Below are 22316 nucleotides of genomic sequence, written 5' to 3'. Positions count from 1 at the left end.
CCTGGGTCTGAGCAGGGTGGCGGCCGGCTCCCATGACTGTTGGCCCATCCCTCTGGACAGGAGAGGAGCAGCCAGCCAGCAGCAGGGAGGCAGCTCAGCACAGGTGGGGAGGTGGGGGTCAGGTGTCAGTGTGCCCAGTGGGTGCCAGGACAGAAGTCAGGGTGAGGTGCAAGGGCAGGAGCCTCAGAGGGGTGCCTCTGGGCCTCTCCCAACCCTTTCTCAGTTGGGTGAACTCCCCCCACCCCCCGCCAGCAAACTCCTGCTGTGTTGGGCACAGGTGCACACGAGCGGGGGCCGGTGAGGGGGGCCCACCTCTCAGGGACTCCCTCTATTGGGGTCAAGGGACAGTCTGCGGAGCACAGAGCTCCTGAGTCTGCAAGGTGGATAGAAGAGCAGAATGGGGGAGGGAAGGGCATCCCAACAGGGGAGCAACTTTGGCCAAGTCCAAGGTGGAGCATAGAGGTGCTCTGGCTCCAGTACTGTCCATCATCGCAGCCCTGCTGGCCTTGGGGCCTCACCCCCAGGTACTGGTCATGCTGAGCCCCAGGCTGGCACAGGCTTCTGAGTGCTTGTCAGACCTGTCCCACTTCTGATGGCCCATCCCGCTGTTGTGGCTTGCTGGCTGGGTGGGAGCGTGGGGGGGGGGGGCACCATACTGTGCTCTTGCTCTGTCTGGGTTGGTACAGGACATTTGAGAGGGGGTGGCTGGCACGTAGCTGAGCTGGGCCAGCAGCCCCTCTGCGTGAGCTCAAGGCCTGGGTCACAGGAGGTTCTGGCATGTTCCTGCACCTGCCTGCCCTACCACCTCTGGGAGAAGGCTGGCGGGAAGGCTGATCAATTTTAATTAGCTTTAAGCCTCTGTTGAAATAATGCTGGCTTCTGCCAGAAAAGGGACAGAAAGCTTCGATCCCTTCCTCAGCGGCTTCCTAATGCGGGAAAGGTCCAATCTGCTCTCGCGGCCAGCAGTGCTGTGTTATTGCCGCCACGACCTAGACTTCAGGGTGACCCCATGAGGTGTTATTCTCTCCCCCCCAGCACTCACAGAGGCAAGGCTTGTCCGGTGCGGGGGGGGGGGGGGGCGGGGGGCGGGCACTGGTTCCGTAACCCTGACCTGGGATGCACACGGCAGTCCTGGCCCTGCTCACTCCCACGCCAGTACATGCTTCCTGGGCTGGACTGTGGGCCCTGGAGGGCAGACAGGGCCCTCCCTCTAAGGTGCTCAGGAGTGACAGTGACTGGAACAACGTGACCATGTGTCCACTGGGACCAGGCTCTGTGCTAGGGGTTGAAGGTGACAAAGGTGACCAAACCGGATGAGTGACCTGAGTCTCCCTCCCCCACTCCAGGCCCAGGACACTCCTTGTGGTCAGGTCCTTGGGCTTAGCCAATCACTCTCCTGGCCCTCATTTGGTCCTTTGGGGCCTCCCAGAGGTCACAGGTCCTGGGCCAGGAACTGAGGACCGGGGCTCCCAGCCATGGGCGATGCTGGTTGTGTGTGTGCACTGCCCTGCCCAGGCCCCCATCCCTCACAGGTCCTGAGGGCTGCAAAGGCCAGGGTAGCTCCCAGAAAAGTATCCTGGAGCCCAGGGCCAATAAGGACTTCACTCCGCTTCACGCTGGTGGCCCCTTCCCACACCAGCGCACAGAGCTCTCCGCCCCTCCACCTCCAGGCTGTCCTCGGGCTGGGGCCCCCCCTGCACCCCCTGCCCTGCAGAGTCTCTCTGCACAGCACTCCTGCGCAACACCTTCCCGCCCACTCCCGCTGCCTGGCGCACTCCCAGACGCGCGCCCACTCCAGAGGCTGCCCCCCACCACTCCGCCTGCCCCCGTCCCAGCCCGCCCCCGCGGGGAGCACCCCCGAAACAGGATGGGGGGCAGTGTCTTGGGGATGTGCGTCCCGGATAAGAGGTCAGTCCTGGGGAAGGGAGGGCGTCCCCGGGGGGCGGTGCGCGTCCTGGGCGAGCGCGCGTTCTGGAAAGAGTGTCCCCAGTGGGTGGGCGCGTCCCCGAGGGGGAGGGCGCAGGCTAGGGGCGGGCTCTCGTCGGCCCCACCCTCGACCGCGTCCCCGGGCGCCCCCCACGCACCCAGCCGGGACCAAGCCGACCGCGCGCCACAGCCATGAAGACGCTAGAGCGGCGGCGCCCGCAGCTTCTGCTGCCGCTACTGCTGCTGTTGTGCGGTAAGGGGACGCGGGGTCGGGCGCCCGTACACGCCAACCCCTCCGAGGCCACGGGGATCTGCCAGGCTTCGACTTCCCGCACCCGCGCCTGGCCGCGCCTCCTGCCCGGCGCGCCCAGCTCCGGAGGGGCGAGGAGGGGGGATGCTGGCGCCATCCCCGGACTCCATGGGGCGGGGGGGGGGGGGGGGGGTCCTGACCACTCTCCCCCGAGGAGCCGAAGGCGACGGACCGGCTGGGAAGGGAGGCGCGGGGTGTCCTGCAGGATCTGCCCGACCAGCTCCTCGCAGCTGCGATGTCCCAGGTGTCGCTGCCAGCGGGCTGGGGATGGCCTGCCTGTGCGACATGGAGCAAGCAGAGGCGGTCAGGCTCCCGCTTCCTTGTGCGGTAGTGAGCTCCCCGTCCTGGGGCTCTCCCGTGCACACCATGCTCAGGGCGTGGGCGAGAGGAATCCAGACCCCCTTCCACCTATGCTTGTCCGCGGGAGGACAACCCTTCAGTGTGTGTGTGTGTGAGTGTGAGTGTGAGTGTGTGTGTGTGTGTGTGTGTGTGTGTCTGTGTGTGCGCGCGCGCCCCCGCGCTTTTGCGCGTGGCTCACGCCGGACAGGGAAGGGGGCAGCTCTCTGAGGCTCCCCTCAAGATCCCTTCTCCAGCAAGAAAATGGGGCTCCAAGGAGGATGCATTGTTTACAAATTGGGAATGGATTGAATGAAAAGCTTCTTTTGGCAAATTTTACTAAAGAGATGATCCCAGATCAAATAAGGTGTGTGTGCTTTTGGGGAGGGCTTCCCTGGCAGAAGCTTGCTGGGGCTGGGGCTTGCTGGGCAGGCTGCTGAGGTGAGGTGGACAACCCTGACCCCGGGGCCCAGGGCCTCTCTGAGGAGCCACTGTCCCCTGGGTCCTTTGGGATGTCAGCCTTGCCCTCGCTGTCGCATCGTTTTGGCTGTAAGACGCAAATTTGAGCCTGTTTGAAATTGTCGTCAGCTTTGCTGGTTTGACACTGGTTGCAGAGGTGAGAAGCGGCTGGATGAGCCTTGGCTCCCAGGTTGCAGGCTACCCTTCCATTGGGGAGATGTCTGGGTGGAGAGAGTGTGGCTTCATCTCCCCTCCCAGGGTTAGAGCCTGGGGTCAGATGGATTTCTGGTTGAAGGAAAGGGTGCGTGGTGGTTTCCAGACATCGGGAGCACAGAGACGTGGGATTTCAGTAAGATTCAGAGCAAGTCCCCCGGACTGGAGGTTTGGTTCATCCAGGGAAGGGACTCCTTTGCTTCATTCCCAGGACTCGCCTTCAGCAGGGAACTGTGAAGGACCAGAGGCAGACCCTGAACAAACATCTTCTGCGTAAACAACACCAGGCTGGTGTCTGGAGGGCCACCTGGTCCTCCCTTGGTGCTTCCGTGTCTCCCTCCCCCGCCAGGGTGGGGCCAGGTGGCCTCCCTGCAGACCCAGCATAGCGCTGGTCCCTCCAGAATGAGGGCATTGGGAAGTGGCTCACAGTCACGTGCCATTTGTCAGAGGTGGGGCTGAGCCCCGGATGTTGCTGCATCTGGAAGGAGGGCCCCAGGGCTGCCCACCTCTGTGGGAAGTAGGGGCCTGGCCCTCCAGGGGGGCTGGTTCTTGCCTGGAGAGGCCCGTCCAGCACAGGCTGTGAAGGGCCAGGCGACGAAGGTGAATTCAGGTTTCTTGGGCAAATTCCGGAACTCCATTCAGACACAGCAGCTACTGTGAGGGGCCTTGGGGTGGTGATGTCCGGCAGACATCTGTGCTCACCCCTGTGCCCAGTCCCCAATTATGCTCTTTGGTCTGAGTGCAAATCCCGGGGCCTGTCTTTGCAACTGCTTAACTCTAACATCATAAGGCACTTACCGGCCTCAGTTTCCCCAGATGCAGTGTGGCTACAGAAAGGGTGACCTGGAAAGGGCTGTTGTGACCTTAAGCTGGATTCTGTTGGTTTCGTCCCCATCACCCCGGGCCAGCCCAGGGGGGCTTGGGCATAGACCAAGGAGTGTGTGGGAAAGCACTTGCCCTCGCCTGGATCACGCACCATGGGAATGAGAATTGGGCAGCGGCCGTGCCATGGCTCCCAGCATCCCCAGACAGCATGAATGTAGCACTGAACATTTGCTGGTGTCAGAGGCATGGTGTCCTAGTGCCCCATCCCCTCCTGTCACTCTGTTATGGGCTCAGCTGGGCCCAGGTGCAGTGGCTGGATGCCGGGTACAGCCGTGACACAGTGACTGCACATGCGGTGGCCGAGAGGTGCTTGGAGGTCTTCTGGGCCCACTCCTCATTGTACAGATATGAAACTGAGGTTCGGGGTGAGGAGGGGCCTGCCCAGACTGCAGGGGCAGGGGCAGAACCTTCCAGAAACGATGGGCACCTGGGGAGCATGAGGGGCTCCTGTATTTCATTTCCAAGTGGCATAAGAGGCCTTCCTCCCGGAAACGCATCTTGGCTGCTTCTCGTCTCTTGGAGCCTGGAAGACCCTGAGACAGAAGGAGCAGAGAACTGCCTTTTTTTTTGTTTCCGTGATGGAGCCTTCCGAAGCAGTTTTGTATGTCGCTTGAATTCCGGAGCCCTTTACTGATGCAGCTGGTGATTTGCGGACGCTGTCAGGGAGCTGCGTCTCCACCTGCTGGTATAACCCTGGCTGGGCTGTTGGCTTTTGCTGGGAGCCCAGGGCATGCACCCAGAAATGATGCCAGAAGGCCCCCCGACCCCAACACTTCTGGTTGGTCTGGCAGGTGTCCCGTGGCGCCTGCCTCATGTATGCCCAGAGGTGGCGCTGTCCTGGCATCTGCACAGGGCACCCGTGGTCCTTAGTGGCACATTTCCACCCAGCCCTGCCCAGGCTCTGCTGCCCTGTGGGGTGGGGGGGTATTCTGGGGAGACTCTGGTCCAGGTAGGAGGAGGAGGGGGAAGAGAAAAAAGGGGGCCCAAGGGCAGCAGGGAGAGGAGAACAAGAGGGAGGAAGTGCTGTACTGGGTCTTAGTAGCTTGATGGCGGGTGGTTAGGGCACGCTGGGAGCTCCAGGGTGTCCAGGGGCTCCGGGTCCAGGTCCAGCTCCAGAGGCTCCAGGTCCAGGTCCAGAGGCTCCAGGTCCAGGTCCAGGGGCTTCAGGTCCAGGTCTAGGGGATGCAGGTCCTGGGTTCCAGGTCCAGGGCCTTCAGGTCCAGGGGGTCCAGGTCTAGGGGATGCAGGTCCTGGGTTCCAGGTCCAGGGGCTTCAGGTCCAGGGGCTCCAGGTCCAGGGGGTTCAGGTCCAGGGGCTCCAGGTCCAGGTGGTCCAGGTTCAGGGGGTTCAGGTCCAGGGGCTCCAGGTCCAGGGGGTCCAGGTTCAGGGGGTCCGGGTCCAGGGGCTTCAGGTCCAAGGGTTCCGGGTTCAGGAGGTCTAGATCTAGGGAATGCAGGTCCTGGGTTCCAGGTTCAGAGGGTCCAGGTCCGGGGGGTCTGTGTCCAGGGGATGCAGGTCCTGGGCTCTGGGGGGTCAAGAGGAACAGGTCCCAGTGTTGGGATCCAGCCCAGTGTCTAAGCAGCTAGGTGGTCCAGGTCTCGGTGAGCTCTTGCTGGGAGGTGTGGCAGCAGCCAGCAGGAGGTGATGGCGTGGACCCATGTGGGTGGAGTTCAGGAGACCCAGATGGGATGCTGAGATGGTCCCAGGAAGGAAAGGCCAGGCCCAAGGACGGGTCCCGGCACTGGGCGTGGGGACTGCTGGTGGGCTTCCAGCACCTGTGGTGGGACACCTACTGGGGAGCTGTAGAGAACAGTGCCTTTGGAATAGGGCAGCAATGGGAAAAAGGAACGCAGACTGGCTTCATCATTGTTACCTTCCATGTGGCCCCTGAGGGCCTGCACTCCTCAGAGTCACTAACACTTGGCCCACGTGGCCCTGGACCCAGGGCTGCCTTCCTGCCCACAGGCCTGGCCGGTGCAGCTGGGCCGGGTGGAGGGGGGTCGCCCTGCACACCCTGGCTCAAGTTGACTGTGTGCTTGGCTGTGGGAGAGTCACTTTTCCTTTGGGCCTTTTTTGAAAATTAGAGATACTTAGCATATTGTTTTTTTATGTTTATTTTTGAGAGAGAGAGAGAGACAGACAGAATCTGAAGCAGGCTCCCAGCTGTCACCACAGAGCCCAACGTGGGGCTTAAACTCACGAACCACGAGATCATGACCTAAGCCAAAGTCAGACGATTAACCGACTGATCCCCCCAAGCACCCCTCCTTTAGGCCTTTAAACTGGGGGGATCGGGAGCAGGAGTCACGATGCTGTTCCTCAGGCAAACCAAGATGGGATTGGCATGAGGGTGTCAGCCCAGGCCGGTGTGACATGTCCCTGGGGGCAATTATGCAAGCAGGTAACTTGGGCTTGACTCCCCATCATGTGAGTGGATGTCCTTCCCCGCGTGGTGATCCTGTCTTTAAGTGCCTCTGGGAGTTGGACCTTGCTCAGAACAGGGCATTCTGCGGACATGGTGAGGCTCCTCTTGAAGGGACATCAGCTTGGGTCTTGGCTGCTGCTTGCCTGGGACCCTGTGGTGCAGTCTCTGAGGTTGGGTTCAGGGGGAGAGTGCTGGGGTTGAATACTTGGGATGTCTCGGTGGCTCAGTCGGTTGTGTCCGACTCTTGATTTCAGCCCAGGTTATGATCTCACGGTTTGTGAGATCGAGCCCTGCATCAGGCTCTGTGCTGACAGCAAGGAGCCTGCCTGGAATTCTCTCTCTCCTGCTCTGCCCCTCCTCCACTTGTTCTCTCTCTCTCAAAATAAATATTAAAATAAAGAGAAAACTACCCCAGGAGACCTGCACACCTGCACCAGTCTGGCTAGGGAGTCATCTTTCCAGCCTCAGTACCTCCCTTTCACCCCTAATAACTGCAGATGCCCACCCCCTAAGCACAGTGCTGTTTGACTCCATGGCCTCCTGTCCATACTCAGAACTTTCCCATTATTTGTTTTCTGTAATCTCACTGATTTTTTGGTTTATTTGTATGTTCTGTAAATTATTGAGAGAGGAGTATCAAATTTCCAACTATAATTGTGGATTTGTCCTTTTCCCCCTTTGCAGTTGTATCCATTTTTGCCTCCTGTGTTTTGATGGTGTTATTAGGTGCATACATGTTTAGCATTGCTCTGTCTTTTTGGTGAATTTGGCCATTTATCATTATGGAAGACCCTCCTTATATCTGGTGATTTTCTTTGCTCTGAAATATACTTTGATCAATATTCATATAACCAACCCACCTTTCTTTGGATTAGTAGTAGCATGATATGTCTTTTTCCATCCTTTTCCTTTGAATGTATGTGAGTCTTTTTATTTAAAGTAGGATTCTTGTGAACAACTGTGGTTGGGGCTTGTTTATTGATCTCATTTAACAATCTTTGTTTCTTAATTGGAGTGTCTAGACCATCGACTCTAAATCTGACCATTGATGTGGTTTGGTGTAAATCTAGTCATTTTTACCATCGGTACTTTTTCTCTTCTCTTTTTATCTGTCTCCTTCTGGACTTAAGTTTTTAAAAAAACTTCTCACTGCCTTGGCCTCTTTACTCTTGCCTCCCTCTGGCCCTCCAGAAGTGCCCTTATGGTCTTGTGGCCACCCTCTGTGTGGCACATGGCCCCTAACTGAGCTGGCAAGGGCTTCCCAGTTTGTGTGGTGGGAGCATCAGGAGGACTGTGGCCTTCCGTGGGGATGACTGGCCAGCAGGGCAGAATCGGAGTGATTCCAAACCTCCCATTTCCTGGTGACAGACATTTCTTCTGCACCTGCTTGTGCTCAGAAGAAGCACTCGGTAGAACACACGACTGTGAAATTTGCACTGCTACCCTCAGGAACTGATCATTCATTCATTCATTCATTCCTTGAAAAGTCTTTTCAGAATACCAATGAGGCGCTGGTGGTTCGGGGAGTGAGGGAGCAGCTGGCAATGATTAAATACCTATAGTAACAACATTGTAAAGATGGGAGCCTCTGGGCACATGGCTGATGCCTGTCAACACATCCCCCTTGTGAGGCGGGGCTTGTTTCCCTCATTTTATAGATGGGGAAACTGAGGTGAGCTGGTGATCAGCGATGCTGGGTGTGAACCCGGGTCTTCCCGGTTCTGGGTATGGGTCTTTCTCCTGTTTCCTCCTCCATGGTTTCTCCTGAAACACACTACCCTGTGTCAGGATGCACACAGCAAGGCTGTCCAAGCACACACACACACACACACACACACACACACACACACACACAGAGATATACACATACATACACACAAACACACATGTACACATACACTTACAGGTACCTGGACACACCTGGCTATGTATACAACACACACACACACACAAAGACACACACACATGCACACACACCAGAACACACACTGCAGGGGTCATGGGACGGAAGGGTGCCAGTCCTGAAGGAGACATGTGGGCACTGTGGGTGGGGGAAGTGAGCTGGGGGAAGGCGGAGGTGGAGGGAGCTGGATGTGCGGGGGGAGGGGTATGCTGGGAATCCTGGGAGAGCCTGGAAGGGGGTAGCCAAAGATCTGGCCTCTGCCTCTATAACATGGGTCCCTGCCTCACACTGCTCTGGGCTCCCTGCAATCGAGGGGCAGCTCTGGCCGGCCAGCGGTGCTCACGTGTGCGGGGCCCCTGCCGAGGCCTCACAGTCCTGGACGGTCAGCAGGCCCTCTGCATCTTTCTGGGGACATGCGCTGGGCACCCCCGACCCTCGAGCTGCAATGGGGCCTCTCTACCATCCCTAATTGGTGGGACCCACTTCCCACCCCTATCCCACGCTTGAGCCCGTCTGTTCTCGCCTCCCCAACCCCCAGGAGAAGCATCCCCCTGCCTGCTGCCCTCCCTTGACTTTCTCCCCACACCCTGATGGGAGGCCATAGCCATGGGAGGTCCTATCTTGGTGGCACCCATGTGGGTCCCTTTTTGCATTGGCTTCACCCTCCCTGAGCCACACAGGGGAGGCTGAGGGAGGGAGGAAGACCTGGCTGCCTGTGGGGCGGGGTAGGGTGGGGTGTCAGCAGGAGGGTTTGAGGGTCACGCTGCAAACCATGTTCCCAGCAGTGGAATGACCACACTGTCCCCTCTCTAGGTGGGTGTCCCAGAGTGGGGGGCTGCAACGAGACGCGCATGCTGGAGAAGCTGCCCAGGTGCGGGAAGGCCTTCGCTGACATGATGCGCACGGTGGAAGTCTGGAAGTGGTGCAACCTGTCGGAGTTCATCGTGTGAGTGTCCTGGCCCCTGCCTACCCCTGCCCTCCAGCTAGCAGCCTTGCCCCTGCTGCCCTCCCCTGCCCACCCCTGCCCTCCTGGATACAGTCCTGTCCCTGCCGCCCTCCCCTGCAAACCCCTGCTCCCTGCCACGATCCGCCCTCCCTGCCCTTCCCCTCCCCTCCCCTGCCCATTCCCAGCAGATGCAGAAATATCATTCCATTTGGTTCGGGAACAGTTCCCTCTCGCCGACCGTGCAGGGTCCGTGCAGGGGTGTGGGTATGGACCGGGACACCAGAGCCACTGTCTGTGGGGCACTGGGCATGGAAGCCCCCAGAACAGCTGTTGGGGATGGAGAGCAGGGGGCCAGGGTTTGGAGGAATCCAGGATGACACAGCGAAGCAGACCCAGGGCTCCTGGGGGGCAGCGTTCCAGGAAGCATGGGGCCGTGGTGCCGCCAGCAGAGTGCGGCTGAGAGGGGAAGGGGCGGGGAGGGTGGGGACCTGCTGCAGATGATCTGCAAGGAGGTAAAAGCCAGTGTCTTGATGTTTGGTATAAAGTGTGATTCCAGGCTCCTTTTGGTCCTCGGAGCCTGGAGGAAGCTTCTGAAAAAGGAAGCTTGGAGATCAGGCTTGGAGTGGATACACGTGGAGGGTCAGGGAGGTGAGGTGGGAGATTTCCACCCTGTGCCTCTATCACCACTAAGGCCTCGGGAATAGAGGACAGGGCGGGGGCATCTGGAGATGGAGAGCCAGTGGGAGCTGACTTCTCACAACTGCTGAGCCAGGCCCCATGCCGGGGTGAGGGTGGCCTCCAGAGACCTGGGGGGGAAGCATGGCACCCGGGGGCTGTCTGAGGAACTTCCGGGGGTCCAGAGCCCCTGCCTGAGGGTTGTTCTCTGGGCTGCTGGGACTGAGCCAGGAGCCTGAGAGAGTGCCTGGAGCCCCACCGTCCCCTCCACTGGACCCAGGAGGTGACTTCTGGGGCAAATGGTCTTTTCTGAGGTCTTTCCTGACACGTGGGGAGCAGGGGTTCCCTTGGAGGGTCCAGCAGAGCCCAGGAGGTTTCTAGGCAACCCCTTCCCTGGGCAGAGCGCCCACGTGCTGTGATCTCTCCTGGTTGTGAACCTCCCCCCAGCCCCCCTGGCTGTGGGACAGGAACCTGAGATCCCAGTGCAGCAAGGGGGGACCCCAAGGCCATACCAGTGCCTCTGAGACAGAGTGAGGAGCAAGAGAGGAAGCCCTCTGGACACAAAAAGAGCCCCTGGAAGTAAAACATGAAGCTGAAGATGAACATGAGAGGAAATGTCCCAGGAAGCAGGGTGTAGTCAGGGGTCAGCCACCAGGCAGGGTTCCCTGGGGGCAAGGAGACAGAGGGAATGCAGAGACACTTCCAGGTGGGGGCTCGGGTCTGCAGACCCGAGGGCTACCCTGGCACCAAGGCCAGGGACTAAGGTGCGGGCCATAAAGGGACAGGGCCACGTGTGCAGAAAGACAAGATCAGGCTGGACACACGGGTGAGGACTCAGGGCCTCATGCAGTCCCCGAAACAGGCGATGGCAGCCCGGGGCTTCGGAATTCTAGAATGCACCTCCCTGCCAATCTGTCCTCATGAAAACACCGTCAGACACACAGAGCTCCCTCTCGTGTTTCCCAGGCACCTTTTCTTAGGGACAGTGATGGCTGTGCTCCCCCATATTAGTGCAAAGTGGGAGAGGGAAGGGGGCCCCTGAGGGGTCGAGGGGTGGAGGGCAGCCTGCAGCCATGACCTTATGTGTCTGAGGTCCCTGCTCTTGTCACTGCCTGCAGCCAGCTCAGTGAGGATGGAGACCCCATCCTCAGCTGTCAGGGGGTGGCTGCTTGAGAGGTTTCCAGATGCCCTGCTCTCGTGCCTCGGAGCAAAACACAGGCAGCAAATCTTGAAGGAAAGCACGGAGCTGAGTAGGGGAAGCGTCTGCCTGGGTTGGGAGGGCACCTGCCGGGGGGTGTCTGGGCTGCGTACCCCCATTTGCTGTCTGGGCTACAGCTGCACCCTGGGACGGGGAGCCGCAGCAGCAGGTGGTGGGGGGACCGGGAGTCCCTGGGTGACCAGGGGATGGAAGGACAGATGATATAAAGCAAACACCTCCTTCCTTGTGAAGAACCTCTCAGTTGTGTCTCTAGCCTGAGCGGGGGCTGGTGAGTCAGCAGGGTTTGGGGCTGTGTGTGGACGGCAGGAAGCAGGAGGCCGAGTTGTCCGCAGCCCTTGTTGCGTGCACAGCGGTCGTTAGCGTTCTGGAAAGGCACAGGCACTTTGCACGTGGCCTCTGGGAGTCGATCCACAGAGACGGGTGCTGTGCTCTGCTGTGCACACGTGTATGCATGTGGCCTCCCGGTTACCCTAGTGGATAAGTACTATGAGCCCCACCTATGGAGGACAAACTGAGGCTCAGGGACATAAGAAACGTGGCTGGAGGAAGCAGCTCCGGCGCACTGCTCTGAGCTGCCATCTGGGGGCGTGGGGCCGGGTTCCACGACCTGGCTTCACATGCTTGCATCCAGCCCCACCCTGCCTCATCTCAGCTCCCCCCGGAGTCTGGCGAGGGTGGTGGGAGCCCTCCAGGAGGCAAAGGAGTCAGAACGTAGGGTTCCTGTCAGACTCCGGGGATGGGGGCTGCCCCAGGTGAAGGCCCTGGCCAGGTGTCAGGTCGGTGTGTCTGAGCCCGGGTGTGCAGGAGGTGTGTCTGGGGGTCCTGGGCTTCCTGTGGACCTGTCCTGGACACGTCCCAGGCTCTGGACATGATTCACTTGAGGCCCCCACCTCTGGAGGCCGATCGTTGTGTCCAGGGCCAGGCAGCTGCTGGGCTGGACTCTGAGTCCTGGTGACCGCACCTCAGTCAGCTGTTAGGACTGTTTAGAGCCCACCTGCTGGACAATGGGGCATCTCATTGGGGCTTGCTGGTGAGGGATAGGGAGGCCCGTGGGGGAGGCCCATGGAGGAGGAGGCCAGAGCCTGTCCTGTCCGATGGGGGCTGTCCCCTCCCGACATGGTAAACGAGGCAGCTGGTGCTCGGCCTCAGAGAGACCCTCTCTGGGGCCCGCAGAGCGTCCAGATGACAAGGCCCCTGCAGCCCTCTGCCTTAGAGAGAGTGGCAGGCCTCTTGTGTCCTATGGGCAGATCTAGGAGGGCTCTGGGGACTCCTGGGCTCACAGGGAGCCAGTCACAGGCCTGAGGTGTGGGCAGAACTCAGCCTCAGGGCTTCCTTGCTCTGTTCTTGGTTGGGCTGCGAGGTTGCGGGGTGGACTGGATGATGCCGGGGTCTGTGCAGAGGTCATTGTCCCAGGCATGGGGGCATCCTGCCGGCTGGAGCAGACCATAGTTGTGTGCCTGGGGAGGTGGCTCAGGCTTGGGGAGAGCGGGGCTGAGACCTGGGGAGGAGAGGCTCTGGGCAGGGCATGGTCACCTCACCTGAGGAGCCTCCGGGCAAGCAGGCAGACAATGGACGCTTGGGGCCCAGCATGTCCGATAGGGTCTGGAGGGCGCTCCCATCCCTGCTGTCTGGCGACACCTTCTCCCCCCAGCCCCCTAGGACTGGGCCCCCTTCCCCTGCCATCCGGGGTCAAGGTTGGCAGGTGGAGCCGCTGCTCATGCCTTCTGCCTCTGCAGGTACTATCAGAGCTTCACCAATTGCACGGAGGTGGAGACCAACGTGGTGGGCTGCTACTGGCCCAACCCGCTGGCGCAAGGCTTCATCACTGGCGTCCACAGGCAGTTCTTCTCCAACTGCACCGTGGACCGGACACACTGGGAGGACCCTCCAGACGCAGTGCTCATCCCGCTCATCGCTGTGCCCGTCCTGCTCACCGTTGCCATGGCCGGCCTGGTGGTGTGGCGCAGCAAGCGCACGGGCCAGCTGCTGTGAGGCCGGCGCCCCCAGGGGTGGGGGGAGGGGCGGCCGGAGAGCTGCGGGATGCTGTGCTGCCGCCCTGATCCTCCCTGATAGCCTGCCGGGCTCAGGTCGCTCACCCAGCCTCATCCTTCTTCCTGGGCCCGGGAAGAGAGCGCATCAAGGCCCAGCCTGGCGCTGGAACTAATCACTGCTGCTATGCCCGCCCTCCAGCCTGGGCTGGGGCCTCCAGGGTTTCCAGCCTTCATGGCCGCAGCCTAAGCCTCTGGCCGGGACCCCAACCCAGGCCTGGCTCGGACTCCACCTCCCAAACTGACCTCAACCCCAGTCCTGACCCTACCTCCAGCCCTGACCACACCTCCCAACCCGGCCCTATCCGTGCCTGACCCCACCCCTGCCCTGACCCCACTTTCCAACCCGGCCCCACCCCCTACCCTGACCCCAGCCCTATCCTGACCCCACCTCCTGCCCTGACCCGCCCCCTGCCCTGACCCCACCTCCAGCCCTGACCCCACTTCCCAACCTGGCCACGCCTCCTGCCCTGACCCCACCTCTTGCCCTGATCCCACCTCCCAACCAAGCCCCACCCCCTCTCCTGACCCCACCTTCAATATAGGCCCCACCTCTGCCTTGATCCCACCTCCTTCCCTCACCCCACCCCTGGCCTTGTCCCACCTCTTCCCTGACTCCGCCTCCCGACCCACCCCACCCCCTTCCCTGATTCCACCTCCTGACCAATCCCACCCTCTGTCCTGGCCTTACCCGCTTCTGGCCCTGCTCGGGGCGCCCCTGGCCTGGCCTGCCCACTCCCACCTGCACTGGGTTGAGAGATTGTGAGTCGGGTGTTTGTACCCGTGGTGTGCTGTGTCTCAGCCCTCCTGGCCTGGAGCTCATGAACATCCTGCTGCCAGAAAACCCCGGAGACTGAGTCAGGCAGGAGTCCTCCTGGGGCCATGTACCACCTGAGACCCCCTGTCTGCGCCCACAACCAGGGGCGGCGGGGACGCGTGGGGTGCAGGCCTCCTTCCTAGCCCCTGCGAGCCAGGCGCCTCCGAGCTGGGATCCTGTGAGCCCGAGCAGCCGCTGAGCTCTGTGTGTGCTCTGTGCTTTCCCTGAGTAAAGAATCATCGTGCTTCTGGGGTGTCCTGCTTTATTTCCGGGTATTCAGAGAGAGGCCCACCTCTTGGAGCTGATGGGTCCTCATACCTGTTTTCCAGATGGGGAGTAACTGTGGCCCCAGAACTCCTAAATGTCAGAGCCCAAGGACTTGAAGCAGGGAGTGGGGGCAGGTGGAGGGAACTGCCATCCTGCAGGCAGCCTGGGTTTTTAGGGTGGAGGGGAGACTGTCCTTCTGTGCACATCTTGGGACCACCTGGCGCTTGCCAGGACCCCAGCGGTGGGTTTTTGGGGTGGGGGCCTCCGGGGGCCCCAGGACCAGGAAGTGCAGGCCTCTTGTTGGCTGCTGTGCCCCAGGGTAGTCTGTGGGACACGGGCTGGTGGCTCCAGGGCACCCTTGCTGGGGCTGGTGATGGTCCCCTTCCAGCCTGGCTCTCAGTGACCTTCCCCCACAAAATCCCAGCAGAATGGAGCAGACAACTGCTGGGATGCGGTGGTCCCTGCCCAAGGATCTCTGCTCTCCTGGTCACCAGAGCCTCCCTGCTTCCTGTGCTGGGTCTCTGAGTGCCCACGACTGGGGCCCTGCCTTGTTGTCTGTCCCTGTGGCTCTGAGAATCGTCTCTAGTGGGAGATGAGGCATGAACGTCCCCTGCTCAGCTTGTGGGAGCGACAGGTCATGCAGCAGCCTGGAGGCCTCAGAGTCCCGTGTTTGGGGGTGTGACCACAGGAGAGAATGTGATAAGCCTGCTGTGGGTGAGCGAGTGTCTCTCTGGGTCTCCCAGGGCTGTGGCATGTCCTCAGTGCCGGTCATTTCTACTAACCTCTAAACTGAGCCCCGCTATGGAGTTGGCCAGCCTCTGTGCACATCAGCTGCTTGCCGGTGGGGACCGGGCTGGGTTCCACGTCCGTCCTCCCCTCGGCCCCTGCTCTGGTGTTGCCTCTGGTACCTCATCCCCGAATGCCAGGTGGGCGTTCCTGGAGACCAAGGTACCCCCGAGAACCAGAGGCTGCCTCCCTTTGCTTGAATTCTGGGCTCCATGTGTTTAGAAGGAAGACCCAGTGCCCTGTACACAACAGGAATCTATTTCTCACGGTTCCAGGGGCTGGAAGATCCAAGATCGAGGCTTGCAGACTCCGAATCTGCCTCACAGTGTACCCTCTTGGCAAGAGGGGTGAGGGGGTCTCAGGGGTCTCTTTCACGAGGACTCTACCTAAGAAGGCCATCCCATGGGGCACTGGGATGTCAACACAGGGTTCTGGGGAGGACGCACACATCTGACCTCAGCAGATGTGAAAGGGACCTTATTTTCCAGTGGCCATGGGGGACAGTCCGGATGAGATAAAACAATGACATCATTGTTTTTGCAGTGCACTCTGTGCTGGGATCCCAATACGGTACATTCACGGGCATCTCTCTTACATGGATTTGCTTCCCTTTTTAGTTTTTTAAAATGTTTATTTACATTTGAGAGAGAGAGAGAGAGACAGAGAGACAGAGAGACAGAGAGCAAGTGGAGGAGGGGGCAGAGAGAGAGGGAGACAGAATTCAACGCAGACTCCAGGCTCTGAGCTGTCAGCACAGACACCAAATAGATATTAGTGATGATCAATAAGGTATCTGGGAAGCACATGTTCTCTTGCTTATACAGCCCTAATTAACCAGGTGGTGGGGTCTCAGGGGCTCCCTGCAGAAAGACAGGGGTGGGGGCTGGGTCGGGGTCTGCGCCGAAAGCCCAGGAGCGCTCAGGGAAAGGCTGCACAGAACTCCGCAGCCTCAGAGGCCATGGAGCGCCAGTGGTTACAGATAGGAGGGGAAATGGAGGACATTAGAACAGATCTCCTCCCCAAATCGAAAGATCACGTAAACACACATCGAAAGTGGGACTGTATAACCGCTAAAAAGCTCAATACAATTTGCTTCTAACTTTTATTATCTATCAACCTGTCCATCCTTTCCAAATGGAAATACTCATCCTTTTGAAACACCCAAGGGAAACTGACAAAAGTTGAAATGATTTTGGCCACAGTCTTGGGTTAGAAGGACTGAAGAGTGAAAGAATCTTTTTTACTTGGAAATTACAAACAAACTTAAAAAATTTTTTTTAATGTTTATTTATTTTTGAGAGAGACACAGAGTGTGAATGGGGTGGGGCAGAGAGAGAGGGAGACACAGAATCGGAAACAGGCTCCAGGCTCTGAGCTGTCAGCACAGAGCCTGATGCGAGGTTTGAACCCCGAACTTTGAGATCATGACCTGAGCTGAAGTCAGACGCTTAACTGACTGAGCCCCCTGGGCACCTCACAAACAAATTTCTGTATAATTTTGGGTTCAAGTGATAATAAAGATGGAATCACAATCATTTTGGAGTCCGCACTGAAAGAAGCACGTCTGCAACCAGTGCACACAGGCTGCATCTGTGCTCAGCAGTGGAGGGTGTGTGAGGTGTCTGGTGCCCAGTGTGACCGAGGGCTGTGAGTGGGCGGCAGGGGACAGCATCCCTCCCGCACTGGCTGCCTGCCGCCTGTGGGGGTAAGCGCTGGCAAGTGAAGTCCAGTCCCTAAGCTATAGCACAGACACAACAGTGTGTAACCTCACATGTGTTCCCAGAAAATATGAAAATTGGGGTGCCTGGGTGGCTCAGTTGGTTAAGCACCTGAGGTTGGCTCAGGTCATGATGTCACAGTTTGTGGGTTTGAGTCCCCGCATCGGGCTCTGTGCTGACAGCGGAGCCTGGAGCCTGCTTTGGATTCTGTGTCTCCCTCTCTCTCTCTGTTCCTCCCCTGCTCATGCTCTGTCTCTCCATCTCTCAAAAATGAGAAATAAATAATAATGGAAACAGAAATAATGAAATAAGAAAGACAGAGAAGCTTCGATGGATAAAACGGGTTTTTGTTCAGAGATGGCCAATGCAGTGTAAACCTGAGTACAATGGTCTCCGTGGACGAAGTTAGGGAGTCACTCAGCTTCACCTCTAAAGTATGGCCGCAGGCCTTGTGAGTTTTTGAGTACTTTCCGCCATCTGTTCCCATGTGATGGATGAACTGTTCCAGATCCTAGACAAAGATGGGAAGTTCCCTAAATAATGGTGCATGGCCAGGATCACCAGGACCCACCAGGACTCCGTCTGCAGAAGGTAGCAGACGGCAGGAGCCGGACCAACCAGAGGCAGCGTGACCACATTTGTGGTTGTATTGCGCACACTTTTTATTTTCCGTGATTTACGACGTTTTGGCATCTTAAAGAATTTCTGGCTCTGGAGACTGCCCCTGCCCTGGGTTAGCGGTTCTCAGAGCGGGCGGAGGGCCTAGTGGAATCATGCCTTCGATGTGCACACCGGCCAGCCCTGAGCCAGCCTCTGGCGGGACCAAGCAGGCAGTACCTTCATCATCCCAGGGCCGGGGACCAAGCGGCCGAGGACAGCCCCGGAGCTCAGAGCTGCTGGAATTATTCAAAGTAGCCATTTTGAGGTGATCACCCTGCCCCACCATTCCTGTGGAAATCCCAGAGAAGACTCTGGCCTGGGCTCCCTGCTCCAGACCACCCTGGTGCCTCGCCGTCTCTGGTTACTGGACGAAGGTTATTGGACCTTCATTTCTTGAGTCTTTCCTGCGTCTCGTCTGGCAGCGCCCCGACTGGCATCCTGTTAACAAATGTGGCCAGCGGCTGGGACGGTGATCCAGGGACGTGACAAAGGAGCCCGTGTCACAACCCCCTTCCTTGAACTTGCAGGGCTGCTCGTCTTATAGCATTTCACCTGCGTCTGGGCATGAAGCAGGGGTGAGGAGAAGGGCAAAGGTATTTTATTCTTGGGATTCTGCTTTGTCTTAAGTTTATTTGTTTATTTTGAGAGAGACAGAGACAGTGCTGATAGGGGAGAGGCAGAGAGGAGAGAGAGAATCCGAAGCAGGCTCCAGGGTCTGAGCTGTCAGCATGGAGCCTGATGTGGGGCTGAAGCCACGAACCATGAGATCGTGACCTGAGCCGAAGTCGGATGCTCAATGGACTGAGCCCCCCAGGTTCTCCTAATTAGGCTGAATAACTAGGGGACGCCTCACGTGTGAGATGTATGCGTGTGTGCCCTGGGGCTTCTGCGATGGTGAATGTGTGAGGCTTGAGATGCCCCCCACCTCCGCCCCCCGCCAGCTGGACCACCAAGGTCAGGACTGTCCTGGTGGCCACGTGCTTGTTTCACCTGTGAAACGGGGACCCGCCTGAGGCTGTGTCATTGCTGGAGCCCTGGGGACACGAGGCCAGGCCTGGATAGTTGCAGCAGATAAAAGGCTGGGCCTCCCTGCCTCCTACTTGGGCACACCCTTTCCAGAATGCTGGGCCGTGCGCACAGGGATGGGCTCTGCTTTGGAGTCATATATATAAACAGATTTCTGGGGAAAAGCCCAGCACGTTTATTGGCAAGTTCCCACCGTCCAGGGAAGGGCTGGCTGGGACAGGTCGTGGCTGGAAAATGACACATTTGTGACATGTCTCAAATACATGCCCCTGTTGGCCAGGAACACTGGATCTTCTGGGAAAGCCCAGTGCCAATGTGGCCAGACGGTGTTCTTCTCTGCTCTTTGCCACGTCCAGATGGCTTGTGTGGGGTGACCAGCAGCCTGGATGGGTGTCCCCAGTGATGGTGAGCAGAAGGTCAGGTAGACTCGTGAGCTATAGGCATCTCGCCTTCCCCAGTACAGGACTTGGGGACGGTTTCAAAGCCACTCGAGGTCCTGAGTCATCTCTGTGGCTTCCAGGGACCCCTGCTCCCTGCATGGCCAGCTCCTCTGCCTGCTCAGAGCTGTTTGGGAGGAAGGGGTGTTTCTCAGGTACTGAGGCCCATGCCTTCTAGGAGCAGGAATCTGAGTGCATCCTTGTGGATAGGCTGGGGGCCTTGTGGTCTGAGAGGTCAGTGGGCTCTGGGCCGGCGACGGCAGGACTGCTCAGGGCCCCATGGAGGGAGGCAATGGGGCATTGAGTGCCTCTAGGGGGCCCAGGAATGCACACGGCCACCCAGCTGCCCCCCGGAGCCCTGTCTGCACTGCCCTTTGGGCACAGAGAACCCGGAAAGGCCCTTAGACTTATGACATGCCATGAAGGTGCAGTCCACGCCGAAGAGAACAACAAACACAAAGCTCAGGCCATCAGGTTAAGAAATCAGGTTCCCAGTTCCGTGGGGCCTGGGCGCTACTCCCCACGGCTTCCTGTCCTTTCCCCAGAAGTGAGCGCAGACGGCAGACTGAGGGAGGACCCGGGAGAGAGTGGCTGGCCACTGGCCCAGCAGAGACCCTTGCTGCCTGCAGCTCGAGCTTCAGCCCCTGGGACCGTGAGGAATAAACTGACGGTTCTAGTGCTGCCTGGTTTGTGGTGTTTCAGTCTTGAGGCCCCTGCACACTCAGTCAGGGGCTGGTGGGGCAGGGCAGGCCCCCCTCACCTCTACCTTGCAGGGTCCCTTTAGACAAGTTGCCACCTCTCTGGTTATCCTCTGGCCGCAGGACGGGACAAGTTCCCTGGGGATGACCCATAGCTGGTCTCTCAGGAGCAGTGGGCTCCTGTCCAGTGGTCCGGAGACCTTGTCACCAGCTGGCCCCTGCTCCTCCTTGGCCCATGACTTCATGAGACGTGTCCAGAGCCATAGGAGTGACACAGGTGAAGATTAATGTGGAATCTTCAATACCATTTCTTTTTGAAAGAAAGAGTAAATGAACAAAACAGTAGGCATGAGTGCCAACCAAGTGAGCAGAGATGCGTTCTTCCTGAGGGGTGAGCTTCTAGGGCACAGTGAGGGCCTGGGTCTGAATGGGCCGCCATTGCTCCCGAGCAGGACGGCCCCAGGATGGCTCATTTGGGGATTCTGGACTCCCGCGTTCTCTCCTCTGTCTCCTCCTGGCCTGTTTTCTGGCCGTGAGGGACAGTCACAGGGCATGTATGGGGGACACCAGGATTGGGGGCTGAGGGGTTGGCTTTCAGTTCCTGCAAGGGGGCTCCTGGCAGGGAGAAAGTGGGGCGATCTGGGGGACAGGAGAGGTGAGGAAAGGAGGGAAAGGAATGTGAGGAGGGGGCATAGGGAGGCTGGGGTCTTGGCGGATTCTGTAGCCAGAAATAAAAAGGTTTCCAATAACAAAGCCACCAGAGGAGAAATGTGGGACCCAGGCTTCCTGGAACAATAATAGCACATCCTTCCTGTGTTCCGGGAACAGTGCCTGAGTGCCCGGCATCCTGTGATCCCCTCATGACCCTCGGGGTCCACTCTCTTTTTATTGCAATTTTGCAGATGAGGAAACTGAGGCCCTGGCGTGGTCAGGTAACCTTCCCGAGGCCACACGGCTGGCTGGTGGTGGAGACGAGGTCAAACCCTGGTGTATCTGATCCCAAGTGCTTTGCTCCACCTTTCTGTTGACTTGGGCACAAGAGAGTCAGCAGAGGCTCCCCATGGAGAAAGGTGTGGTGGGCCTACCCCTCTGCTGGGTGCTGTCCATCTCTCATCTCTGGCTGTCCGGGAGTGGCTGAGGCTCCTTGGAGCACAGGCTTGTCCTGGGTGGTTGACAGGGGTCTCAGGGGGCGTTGGGACACAGAGGAGCGGGGGCTGCCGCCCGACTCCGGCACCCTGGCTGGTCATTCCCCCACTCTGTTCCTGATGCCGTGTTAGTTATGACAGTTCCTCTGCCCCCATCTTACAGGCACACTGGGTCGGCTCTCGAGAGCCTGTCTGTCTACGGAAGACTCTGCAAGAGAGGGGCCAGTGCTCTCACTGAGGGCACACCCCGACTCGAGCTGTCCAGCTGCGAGGGATGGTGCCCCAGCTCCCAGCAGCTGCGCACCCGCTGTGGCTCCAGATCTGCCCACTTGTGGCCCAGAGACAGTGGTTGTGAGGAGTTGCTAAGTGGAGGTCTGTGCCTCTGCACCCTGAAACCCGCGCGGTCACAGCCGCCGGCTCGCCCGCAGGTCGTGGTGTCCTCCATGCCGATGGGGCTCTGGGGGGAATGTGTTAGCCTCTCTTTAGAGACCTCTGAGGACCTCGTTTACTGTCACCTGGGTCTGGGCAGGTGTGACTTGGAGATTTGCAAGGCCCTCCCCAGGGACATGTGTACATGAAGACACTGACCAGCCAATTTCTAGACCCTTGACCTCCACACGACTCTTTTCTGAAGCTGATCTGCCCAGGAAGATTGCGAAGGGATAAAAGGTTTCCATCTTTCTCTTTTACAAACACCATTCTCCCATTTTGCTCCTAACCTCCAGTCTGTCCCATGTGTGGGCGCACCTGGGGTCTCCAGGGGCCAGAGGGTCAACTCCTGACCTTGTGTGCACTTCGGGAAGGGGCATGGCGCTGATGCTGGAAAGCTTGTTCTCTTGTGCATCAGGGATTTTAAGCTTTTGCTTTCAACTCAGGAGAAAGAGGGGCTAGTGGGATTTCCCGGGGAGGGCTCACGGGTGAAGGATTCCCTACATTCTTGCATGTGGACACGTGTTTTCCTGTAGCCTTGACACTCCAGGGACCACTTGGCTGGATCTAAATTCTCGTTTGTGCTTTTGCTCCCTGGATTTTGGAGAACTTTGGTTCTGTGGTTGTCTTGTTTAGTCTGGCCATGGTTGAAAGGCTTAATCTAGTTCTTTGCCTTTTTAACTTCTTTTTTCTTTCTTTCTTTTTTTTAAATGTTTATTTATTCTTGAGACAGAGAGAGAACACAAGCAGTGGAGGGACAGAGAGAGAGAGACACAGAATCTGAAGCAGGCTTCAGGCTCTGAGCTGTCAGAACAGAGCCCCATTTGGGGCTTGAACCCATGAACCACGAGATCATGACCTGAGTCGAAGTTGGGCACTTAACTGACTGAGCCACCCAGGCGCCCCAAGATTTGGATTTCTGATTTAAGCTGGGTTTTTATCTCCTTAGATGCTTGTTGGGAGGTAGTAGTTCATTCTGCTTGTAGTG

General features: G+C 58.5%; 1 protein-coding gene across 3 annotated transcripts in view; it reads left to right on the top strand.

Annotated features, from left to right (window-relative positions):
• The window catches only part of RAMP3 (receptor activity modifying protein 3), a 15661-nt gene extending 1251 nt beyond the window's left edge, over positions 1-14410 (top strand). For 2 of the 3 annotated variants that reach the window (XM_029914668.1, XM_029914684.1), the window contains exons 2-3: positions 9271-9403; positions 13034-14410. In XM_029914668.1, coding sequence (XP_029770528.1) covers positions 9271-9403; positions 13034-13289 — 389 coding nt within the window. In that variant the 3' untranslated portion in view covers positions 13290-14410. Of the gene's footprint in view, positions 1-2029; positions 2180-9270; positions 9404-13033 lie in introns of those variants that run through there. The other variant, XM_029914676.1, reaches the window with a different exon arrangement.
• The last annotated feature ends 7906 nt before the right edge of the window (positions 14411-22316 follow it).

This window comes from Suricata suricatta, chromosome 2 (assembly GCF_006229205.1).
Source record: "Suricata suricatta isolate VVHF042 chromosome 2, meerkat_22Aug2017_6uvM2_HiC, whole genome shotgun sequence".
Classification (NCBI taxonomy): Eukaryota; Metazoa; Chordata; class Mammalia; order Carnivora; family Herpestidae; genus Suricata; species Suricata suricatta.
Note: the sequence above shows the minus strand (reverse complement) of the source record. Positions and strands in the feature narration are given on the sequence as shown.